The 12303-nt window shown below is 34.2% G+C and overlaps 1 protein-coding gene across 1 annotated transcript in view; it reads left to right on the forward strand.

Annotated features, from left to right (window-relative positions):
• PPP1R3A (protein phosphatase 1 regulatory subunit 3A) overlaps nt 1–11820 on the forward strand; it is a 45794-nt gene extending 33974 nt beyond the window's left edge. The window contains exons 2-4 of the mRNA XM_006149480.2: nt 6378–6436; nt 6531–6655; nt 9110–11820. Of these exons, the coding sequence (XP_006149542.1) occupies nt 6378–6436; nt 6531–6655; nt 9110–11497 (2572 nt within the window). The 3' untranslated portion in view covers nt 11498–11820. The remainder of the gene's footprint in view (nt 1–6377; nt 6437–6530; nt 6656–9109) is intronic.
• The last annotated feature ends 483 nt before the right edge of the window (nt 11821–12303 follow it).

Raw genomic sequence — 12303 nt, forward strand, 5'->3', positions numbered from 1 at the left:
CACGAACTACTATCGACTAAGTGGAAGTCTAGCGACATAGCCATTACACTAACTGCTGGTTCCAAATTAAATAATTCTTAAAAAAAAAAGTTCTTAAATTCAGCTCCATTTTGCCTGACTCATTAAAAATAACTCTGGCTCAGTCTCTTGGCATTCTTTTTCCAAATACAGTCCAAAGTCTCTAAGCATCTTGTTCTTGGATGTGTCTTTCTTTTTTTGGCTTTCTAACCCTCTCATCTTTGACCACTTACTGTTCCCTCAGCCTAGAATGACCTTATCGTTTGCCTCTGACTGAGAAACTCCTATTTATCCATAGAATGTAAGTCAGAAGTAACTTCCTTAGTAAAATTCTCTGATTCCTCTGTGTCCTTCTCATTTCTGTCCTTTCTTCTTATTTGAGAATATCATATCTCATTATTTATTGTAATATTTATCACTTATTATAACTATCCGTTGATGTCACTATTTTCATCATCACACTATAACTTTCTTGAAGTAAGAGGCTAGAGATTATTCATTTTGATTTTCCAGTGTTTATTTTAATTTATGGTGTTTAAAGTATCTATTAGAAGAATAAGTAATATAGCTGATCATCCTCTATGATTTGAAATACACTGGGAATAAACTATTGCCTCACAAAATATGTGTCTTTTGGAATTTTTAATTCAAAATTTATGATAATTTTCAAATTGTGTTTAAATTGTTTGACTTCATAATTAAAAGCATTGATTGTCCTGAAGTTTGGAAGGGGTGATAAATAGCAAACTTAGAAGACACAAAATACGCATGCTTTAAAATATTATAGTCTTTCCTGAAATTAATTTTTAGGGATGATAGAGGAGAAGAACAAGAGACAAGACTTAGTAAGGATATGGAAGGGACAGGAAGGATTTGTGCACTTATTTGACACAATTTATTATGCCACTATTATGTGTTAGGCATGATGTTAGTCACCGGTAATACAGGAAAATAAGAAACTCTGCTGTTCGAAAAGGACTCAAGATACAAAAGGGAGATGTAAAAAAAAATTCAAAAATGCTTTTTATTTATATTACAATGTGTGTATTTCTGGGCCTATCATCATCAACCATCAAGTTGTTTATTTTTTTCTTCTTTTTCTGTAATATTTTAAAGGTGTACCTCTCTAGATGTAACTCATTATATTGTTGGTATTTTAATTTTTAGAATAGGCTTTTATACATAGACATTCTCTAAGCTAGGGCATAACTTATTTGTTTTCATAGTTATCTGAAGCTAGAATCAGAATATGTATATATTTTAAAATATTATAATAAACATCTGCTAAACTACCACCAAAAACAATAACTGACTTCTAATTGTTTCTTTTTTGATTTCTTTTCTACAACTTGTGCCACCTGATGTGACCTTAATCTTGAAAATCAAGCTTAGTTTTATATAGATCTTATTATAGTCTATGTATTTCTTGACATAAATATCTGTATCTTTCTATATAAAATTATATTTTAAATTTTTAGCTTAATAAAAAGTAATTTCCTCTGATATATTTCAGAACTATTTATTTCTAAGATTTAGCCATATTGTGTATGTCTTTGTGGATGTAGGGGGAACTCTTAAAAGCATTGGTATTCCAACTCCAAATTAATGGCTTACTAATTAGGAGTGCTCTATAATATCTTTTTTGTGATATTTTATAGTTTCATATCTACTCTATCATTGATTGGCATTTGTGTTGGTTCAAGATTTATATCACTGAGGGGTTGGCAGGTGTCATGGTGGTTAAGGACTCTTACATGGTTGAATGTGGTAAGAGTCCCAGACCTGATGATCTGTTTTCTCCCTCTCCCTCTCTTTCTTTCTCTCTGTTTGTGTCTCTCTCTGGTTAAATTGAAAAAAAAAATAAATTTAAAAATTTAAATAATTTAAAAAAAGATTTATATCATTGATAACAATGCCACCATGAATATTCCAGTAGCTTTCTGAAATAGTATGTGTAAGACTTTCTCATGAGTATGGACTAGGAGCGGATGTAATGGTCATGGTTTATATGAATGTTAAAGGTAAGGAGATGATGATAGTTAGGTTTTTTTCTAAAGTGGATTTTACATATTTATTCTTCCAGAAACAATATATGAGAAATGTTGTGGCTCCAAACAATCTCCAACTTTTAGTATTGACAGACTTCTCAATTGTTATTAGTTAAATGGGTACAAAATGGTATCTCCTTGTGGTCTTGATTTTCATTTTTCTCTTCTCTAATAATACTGACCATTCCTTTATGTGCTTCTTGGTCATGTAAGCTTTCCCTCCTTTGAAATGTTTGTGACCTCCACCCTGCCCCCATGAATTGATTGTGCTTTCTAATTAATTTGTATAGCAGTTCCTTATATATTCTTTCTTTTTAAATGTATTTATTTATATCTTCCATGAGGAAGAGATATTATCACACCCTTCCAATAAAAAGGGGGTCTTCATTCTGAAGTCCAACCTCAACCAGGTGTGTAAGGTGTGTACATTCTCTGCACATACAGGATACAGGACACAAGTCCTTGTGACAGGAATGCAGGACTTCCCCATGTGAGTTCAGCATCAGGGAGTGTTGCATTACCACTACACCACTGCACCCTGCCTATATATTCTTAATCCTTACTTGTATTGCTTTTATGAAATACAAGCATCTTCTTTCTTATTTATATTTTTACTTTATAAAGAGTTTTTAATGAATAAAATTTTAAATTTTGATACCATTAAACTGATCAAAGTTTTTATAGTTTATGTTTTCTTTTCTCTTATCTAAGCAAATATTTCCTACTCTGAGGTCTAAAGATATTCATATATATTTTCCCTAAGAATTTCAGGGTGTTGAAAGTTAAGGTCTTAATCCATCTGAAGCTAATTTTTGAATATGTGTTGTGCCAATTTCATCTTTTCTCATAACATAGACATTTTCTCTGTCCATTTACTGCTCTGTTTTCTGACATGCTACATTTATCATATACCAAAATTTTATGTATGCGTTGTTCTGTTACTAAGATCTCAATCCTGCTTTATTAGTCAGTTTGTCTCTATACCAAGGTAACATTGTTTCAATAACCAGATCTTCACAGGAACTCCTGAAGTCAGGTGAAGCAGGTTCCTCCTTCCTATGTTTCTTAGAAATATTACAGCTCTCCTTATCCCTTTATTGCCCTTTTAAGAATAATATTTTTAAATTCTTTGTAAAGCTATTTTAAAGTTTTGATTAAAACTGAATTAAATCTGAAGGCCAATTTGAGAGGAAACGGACATCTTTAAAATATCTTCTTCCTATCTATGAACATAGTATATTTCACATTTTTTCTGGACATTTACTGTTTCTCTTTTCCCTGTATGATTTTCTTTTGCAGTTTTCTTAGTTGTTATTCAAGAATATTCAATATGATACTTAAACTACATTTATTTCCACTTTTATTCCTTGTATTTATCCCCCAAATCTAAAGTTTATACCCTGTATTTCTGTATTTGTAGCTTGCTAGTGCAGTGCCCTCCCAACAAAATTGAGGGGACCAAAGTTGGCCTGATGATGCAGGGAATGAGACAGGGACAGTCCTAACAATGCCAGAGAGTGGAGACAATGGGCCTTGTCCACTGTAAACACCTGCCTAGGAATTTTTTATTAACTTTTTGTCCAGTCGTGGACCTTTAAGACCAGTCTTTTTTTTTTTTTTTTTTCTGGAGAGGTTTTCGCTATGGGGCTCATGCACTCGCCAGACAGACAGAGACAGAGAGACAGTCAGCAAGAAATCATCCCCCAGAGGGGATGGTCACACCGCAATCCCTTCTCCTCCATTCTCCTCTCGGGATCTCAGGCACGCACGCACACGTGCCCAGCGTGAGTTTTAAGCCACCGGCTCTGGGACGCGAACTGCGATCGACTACGTGGGAGTCCAGCGACATAGCCATTACGCTAACTGCTGGTTCCCAAAGACCAGTCTTTCAGTATCTATTTTCATTGTAAAAGTATCTGAATAATTAAAGTTTAGCTTTTTAAAAACAAAAAACAAAAAACAAACCACCTACATAATAATGCACAGTTGAGTACCTAATCATTTTTCCTGAAAACTAATTATGTCAATTTTCTTCCCTTTAGAGTCCATCATTTTTTTAAAAGTTAAGATATTTTAAAGTTAATTAGGAAAATAGTTGATAGTATGTTAGTTGGGTTAGAAGGTTTTGAATAGCTGTTTTTCCTCTAAAATTAGATTTTCTGTACTGTTACAGGAATAAAGAAGTAGAAACAATTAATTGCTATTTACTTGTTTATATTTTGTAAACACATAGTCATTATGCACATGAGACAGAAAAAGTTTGTCAGTTTACAGATAGATTTTTTAAAAATAAATATTTGGAGTTATTATTGGTCTCTTTAATCAATACAGATTTATAGATTAAGTCAATACAATTATGTAAATAATATATTTTACTAATAAAATTATATTCATGTAAAAACATTATTTTCATTAGTGAACTCACTAAAATTACTAAATATTTTTAGTAAAGTTAAAATTGGGCATGACAGGGCCAGGTGGTGCATGGTGATTAAGGCAGCCTAATCCCACATGACTGACTTTGAAGTTGTTGTCCCAGACCTAGCAGCTTGAAAAAGATGCTAGGTGCATATGAAAACCCCAAGTCCTAAGAGGAGAATAAGGAGAGGGAATTGCACTGTAGCCTTCTTACCACGGTATGATTTCTCACTCCTCCCCATTCCTCCTCTCTCTGGAAAGCATATGTCTTCTATATAAAATAAAATTTTTAAAATGGGCATTATGAATATATAGAAAACTAATCAGCTTCTAATACAATCAGGATAGAAGAATTTTCCATTTTCTCATGATTTGTTGATGAAAAATAAACCTTCCTAGAATTTGAACAAAATTGCCTGTTGAATGAAGCCTAGATTCTATAACACAATTTATTATTTTTTTAAAGAGGTTTTTGCCTTAGGGCACATGCACTCACTATAGAGAGAGACAGAAACAGTGTGAGGGAAAGTGAGAAATCACCCCCCTTCCCCTGGGGGGGATGGCCATGGCATGATCCCTTCTCCTCCATTCTCCTCCAGGGATCTTGGGTATGCACACAAAATACACTCAGAGTGAGTTTCAAGCCACTGGTCCAAGACTCAAACCATAGTCAGTCATGTGGGAGTTCAGTAATGTATATCTTTTGCCATTTGCTGGCTGCTGGCCCCTATAACACAAATTTATTAGCCATTATTAACTTTCTGGATTTCTTTTGTTGTAGAAAAATTCATTAAGAAAAGTCACTGGAAGAAAATTCAACTGAGACAGTGCAAGAAATTATGACTTCTTGGCTGAATATTTCTAATAAATTGACTCATGACATAACTAAATACAAAGTGGACTTTTCCACTAACACTTTTTCTACTGAGTATCATGGAAAAATATAAATTCTAACAATTTCATAAAACTATACCCACAAACAGGTTACATTTGAAAGAACAAGGTATTTATCTTTTTCAATCTGTATGTGGAATATACGGGCAAAGGGAATATAACCCAAATCATTTTAAAGAAAGAAAATATATGCTTGCATATGAGAGACCTGAAGTCTTAGTTATGAAATTGGCCTGTGGCAATATACATATAAATTCTTTTAACTGGGTATAAATTTAGCTCCCTTTCAGTTTTTAGTTATCTTGTTGTTTCTATCCTCTTGCCTTTTCTAGAGAGAAATTTAATGTTATATCAGTTCAAGTGAAAGAATTTTAAGTAAAATGGAACACAAAAACATTAATAATTGAAATATTAGAAAGCAATTTCTACAACCTGAAATGTACTGTCAGTTCATAAAACTTTATCACTTAAACCAAGAAAAAATGTTCTTGTGAAGATTTAATTCATGATGGAATGATCTATATTTACATGTATTTTCAGTTTGGTTACACATCTTTTAATATAAGCAACATGGGACAAAGAAACATGCCAATTTCTGTTAAAGATATTTTATAGTTTAGTCAACTGTACTAGGGAGAAGTGTTCATATGTTAAAATATTCACATTGTAAGCTAAATAATGTGACTGACTGTATAAAAGAAAATGAAATTTAAAAAATAAATTAAAAAATGAAAAAAAGACAAAAAATATAAGCAACATGATCTTGTTTGGAAATATAGCATTGTTTGAATTATCTAGAAATTTTTCTAACATTGATATTTATTATTGCATCATTCCAAAATATCAATTTTATTTAAAAATATACAAAATAATACAAAGAAACGAAAGATTATGCAATATTTATTTGGGTTGTTATTGGCTTAAATTTTCCTCTGTGTAAAAATACTTAGAAGATGTAGTTATAGAAAAATATATAACATTTTGTTTTAAATTTAACAGTAAAGAAGAATCATCGGTAACATCTGAAGAGAATAACTCTGAGAATTCAAAGGTTACAGGTACTATTTCTTATTTAGTCTTTAAACAAAATTTGTCTCTTTAAAGCCTACGGTAAAACAATCTTACATGGATACAATTATATTAACTTTTCAGATACCTATATCCCAACAATCGTTTGTTCTCATGAGGACAGAGATGACTTGGAAACCACTAATCAAAATGTAAAAGACGTAAACAGGGAACATGATGAACAAAATGAAAAAGAATTAGAGTTGATGGTAAGTGTTCTGGTTGTCACGGTATTAGAGAAGATGAATCCATTTATGCTTCAAAGATGCTGCAATGCCTGCCTTTCAAGAGCTTCAACTAATGTAATTTGCAAATGTGAAAGCACAACCTGTTCTGTCCTTGCATCTCTAGCTCGATCAACAAGGCACTTTGATTTCACTATGTTGCTTCTGGTCTCTGCAGTGGTAAATTAATGACATTCATTTCTTATCTCTTTACCAGCGGCTCTGAGTAATAGTTTGTAGGAATTACAGGAGAGGTAGCACTATCCTGATGTGCATTTCTAATCTTTGTGACAAGTGTACACTCAGCATAAACTCGTATAGAATGAGAGGGCTGGACTAGATGATTGTTAGGGTGCTGTCCAACTCTACAAGTCTATGATTCTTGCACTTAGCAGATTTTTTTTCTTATTTCCATCCTTGTGAGAATCTCAAAATTCCATATCATTGTAGAATATTATATCACCAAGTGAGACGAAAATAGCCTGTGCCTCCATTTTTAAACGGAAAACAAATTCAGAACTGGACAACTTAGTATTAAATTTGTTATCATAAATTTCACACTTGGAGAACATTCAATCTATTTGAAATTTTTTTGGGGGATGCTTTAGCTAGCACTTGTATCACAAAGAAAGAAATAGGAGTAAATGAGTCACATAATGCAATTTATCCTTTCTTGTATTTGGTTGGAGCTCAAATCATTGGGATACATGGATTCATAATCATCTAAGATTACAATGACATTTGCCTCTTCAAGTGTCAGTGCTGAAACAGAAAAGAAATAGAGCTCATCTCTTTCCCCACATATTCCACCTTTTCTATACTGATATGGGAGCCACATCACTAAAGTATGCAATTTACTTTGCTCCAACTTTAAGAAACTACAAAGTTGTCACCCATTGTGAGAATTCTCACCAGCTGAAAGTTAACATCGCCATTTTTTTCAAACCACAGAATATAATAAAAGGGCTCTGAAAAATCACATACTTCACCAATACACCTCATTATGATGAGCAGGCTCAAATATAAAAGTTTGTTTAGAAGTTACTGAGATTGTACATCCAATAAATGAACAGGGAGCTGTAATTTAGATGCTAATTTGCTCCATGCTGACGTTAATGCATAAAACAATGAAGCGCTATAATAGATGGAAATACAACCAAATCTGTGGAACCCACAGGCATTGGCTTACAAGACAGCTGTGCAGTTGACAAGTAACATGAGCCTTATGTGAGAAGAAGGGGAAAACGTAAGATTTGCATATAATTATTGAGATCATGCAAATGTCAGTTATGAGGAGCTGAAACAGAAAAGAAATAGAGCTCATCTCTTTCCCCACATATTCCACCTTTTCTATACTGATATGGGAGCCACATCACTAAAGTATGCAATTTACTTTGCTCCAACTTTAAGAAACTACAAAGTTGTCACCCATTGTGAGAATTCTCACCAGCTGAAAGTTAACATCGCCATTTTTTTCAAACCACAGAATATAATAAAAGGGCTCTGAAAAATCACATACTTCACCAATACACCTCATTATGATGAGCAGGCTCAAATATAAAAGTTTGTTTAGAAGTTACTGAGATTGTACATCCAATAAATGAACAGGGAGCTGTAATTTAGATGCTAATTTGCTCCATGCTGACGTTAATGCATAAAACAATGAAGCGCTATAATAGATGGAAATACAACCAAATCTGTGGAACCCACAGGCATTGGCTTACAAGACAGCTGTGCAGTTGACAAGTAACATGAGCCTTATGTGAGAAGAAGGGGAAAACGTAAGATTTGCATATAATTATTGAGATCATGCGCAAATGTCAGTTATGAGGAGAAAAAAAAAACACAGGCATCTCACTGTTAAATCCTGACAGTTGGCATCACTGAAGAGCTCAAATACATTTGAGTACCAGTTGGCAGAGGGTCATTAAAACAGAATTTGCAGAGACATTAACTCCCTCACTTTTCTTTGAGTGACGTTTTGCTATTAATAGTTTGCAGAGGCTTTGCAGAAAACATATTAATAAGAGAAACTGTAATGGGGGCACCTACAGCAAGTGTAAATGCAGCAAGGGGCACCCAGGAAGCTTCTCTCTAATTGATTAGCATGGAGCTATCAATGTGTATATCCTAAGTGAAGAGAAAGTGCAATGACAAGCAAGAATAGTTGAATAATACAATGTGAAATTCGGAAGCTGAGAGGGATAGTGATTAATTTGGGTCCCTTTTCTTACTAATCTCATTCCCAAGTCATAGCTTACAAGGATCTCCCCCAAAACATCTGGCTTCCAGAGTTTGTATGAAATCCATGAATGAAATGAGTCAAGGAAATCTACCAGATAATTACTAACTAAATTAATAAAAGCCTTTCGATGTCATTCTGCACGTTTAAAAAGATCATGTGGCCATTATTCTTTATTGTTCTTTTTATCCCATAAGATAAATCAACATTTACAAAGAACTAGAAGTACTCCTACCAGAGATGAGATGAATCCATTTTCAACTGATACAGTCAATTTTTCAAATAAAGTTGAAGAGTTAGAGAAGAAGCAACCTCATGGTGAAACATGCACAGATTTGTTCAAAAGACCATTGTCTCCAAATTCATCAGCAGAAAGCTCCCTGAAGAGAGATTTTCACCACAATGAAAAATCTTTCTCAGGAAATGAGTCTAGTCATCGGCCTTCAGAGAAAATTCTTTCAGATGTGGGAGAAATCAAGCCATCATTAGGAGATACTAGTAGTGATGAATTAGTGCAATTATCTATTAGCAGCAAAGAAGTCCTAGATGATAATGCTAATCCAGCCGAAGGGAGTTGCAGAGTGCAACTATATTGTCCCTCCTCAGATCAAATAAAAACAGGAAACCATAATAAAAAGCATGAAGGAGGAGCTAAGAAAGTTGAAATAAAAGATTGGGAATGTTTAAGGAGAGATTTCCATTCAGATGTGTCTGCATATCTGGAAGAATCAACAGAAAGCAGATCTTCCATGGAAGATTATGACAATGGTAAGGAGGAAGAGGAACAAAAGAAGCACTCAGGTATTAATGAAAAACAAAAATTTCAATCAATCTTACATGACCAAGAAAGGCAGATAGGCCACTCCAAAATAAGCATGGAAGGGACTGGAGTTAGTAAAAGACACCCAACTGCTTTGCCTACACAAGGTACCACAGTTCCTGCCCAGGCAATAACAGTAGACACATTTCATTTACCAAGGACAAATTTAAATTGGGAAGAAACTATGGTAACACCATCAGTACGTGATCTCTCAACTAGTGAGGGCATCTCTTTGGGAGGGAAAAGTGGTCAAGAGTTTTCACCAAGAAATGAAGATGTTTTGAGGAATGATTATCTTTTCCAGGTTGAAGAAGAAAAATCAGATTGGATTAATCCTGAAGATCAGAATAAAAATACACAGCATAAACACAGTTGGAATGTTCTGGAAAGTCAGGGAAAAGCAAAAGGGAGTAAGACACATATAACAAAGCAGATCAAAGAACAAGCAAATTATGAGGACAGGAGGGGAAAAAGAGATAATAGGAGAAGTCTGAGAGCTACTTCTACAGAATTGTTTACCTGCCAAGAAACAGTGCTCTGTGAACTGCCTTCTCTAGCTGATCATGGTATTACTGAGAAAGCAGAAGCAGGAACAGCTTATATAATTAAGACAACATCAGAAAGTACTCCAGAAAGCATGTCTGCTAGAGAAAAAGCAATAATTGCTAAGCTACCTCAAGAGACAGCACGAAGTGACAGGCCCATCGAGATAAAGGAAACAGCGTTTGATCCACATGAAGGGAGAAATGATGATTCACATTATACCCTTTGTCAACGAGATACAGTAGGTGTAATCTATGACAATGATTTTGAGGAGCAAGCACGTGTAGGTATTTGTAATGTTCGTGTAGATGAAATGGAGAAGGAGGAAACCATGTCTATGTACAATACTCAAAAGACACATGACAGGGAGAAATATGGCACTAGAAATATAACATTGGTAGAAGAATCCTCACAGGTCATTACAGGTAATCAAAAAGCAAATTCAAAACTAGATTTGCATTTAGGAAGGTTACCAACAGACAAAAAAATATTTCCAGAAAATAGAGATCTTGGGCAGGCCCAACAGTTATCAAAGAAAACAGACTTAGATGCTGTTGTTCAATCTGCTTTTAACTCTGACATTCACAGAGTTTCTCAGAATGACTCTCACATTTCCCATCCCCAAACTGTACCATCTTATGAACAGGCAAGTGCTGTAGAGAATACAATTACTACCACAGCTCTTCAATCTGTTTCTACTAAATCAGAATATAATTGTAATCCAACTGAAGTCCAGGGTATTGAGAATCACTGCCATCCTAAATCTAATCCTGAAGATGTTTCCAAAAGGTCAGGAATACTGGCATCAGGTAGTAAAAAAGAAAGATGTATAGGTCAGATTTTCCAGTCAGGAGAATGCAGTGTGGAAAAATCTCAAGGGCCCATGATTTTAATAAGCGAAGCTCATGAGGATACGCAGGAGGCAAGGCATGCAAATGAAGAATTAATAAAGTCTGGACAATCACTCCACTCTTCAGGTGACAAGGAATCTGAGATCTCTGCTTCTACTGATCTCCCTGATAAGGAAAGTCAAACTCAAAGCAATGAATCTTTGCTTTCAAAATATACCAACTCTAAAATACCTTATTTCCTCTTGTTTCTGATATTTCTTGTAACTATCTACCACTATGACTTAATGATTGGCTTGGCATTTTACCTTTTTTCATTGTACTGGCTATCCTGGGAAGGGGGGAGACAAAAAGAGTCTGTCAAAAAGAAGTAACCCCAGAAGCATTATTATTATTATATCTTAAAAGATAAACTATTTAGCCCCAAACATTTGGATTGGTGAAAGAGACTATTCATTGTTCAAAGAACCAGTGCAGTTTTTCTCTTGAAGGATCATTTAAACAGGAATGCGTATGAAGTTTGCGCCTTCATATAAGTAATTATTCTATATAGGACCATTATGTTTGGATCATTAAATACCTATATGAATATGAGATCTGAAGCACGTCAAGTTGAAATTAGGTACAGCTGTTGCTCCTTAGCAGGCTATGAAGTTGCAATGCTTCATGTCTCTTCACTACTTAAAGTGCTATTTCTTGCATTCATTTCTTTTGCAGTAAAGCTTCATCTTTTTTCCTCCTGAGAGTATTTTCTCCTTACAGTTTTTGAAAAATAGATTAAAAAAAATGGACAATGGAAGAGGTTTTTTTCTTGATCTGTGGTCAATGAAACTTGCATTTAGCACTGTCTCACTTATCAGTTCAGATTGATAGATCAACTATTTCAACTTCTATTTCTTATTTGTAAGAAAACACTATTGTATATTGAAATGTGTAAACTTAAATGAAAGAAACACAGTATGTTCACTTGAGTAATAATTTACACACACACACACACACACACACATATATACACACGCATATACACACACACAAAGTCAGGGTATTCATGAACCAAATCAGACAGATTGAAACAATTGGGAGATTACTTTCACTTCTACAAAATTTTGTAGGTGGCCTGCCTTTAAGTAATGTTTTTCTCTTGTAAAAGGAAATTGTAACACAGTTGAACAAGTTCAGT

This window comes from Tupaia chinensis, unplaced genomic scaffold (assembly GCF_000334495.1).
Source record: "Tupaia chinensis unplaced genomic scaffold, TupChi_1.0 Scaffold000264_1, whole genome shotgun sequence".
In the NCBI taxonomy this organism is placed as follows: domain Eukaryota; kingdom Metazoa; phylum Chordata; class Mammalia; order Scandentia; family Tupaiidae; genus Tupaia; species Tupaia belangeri.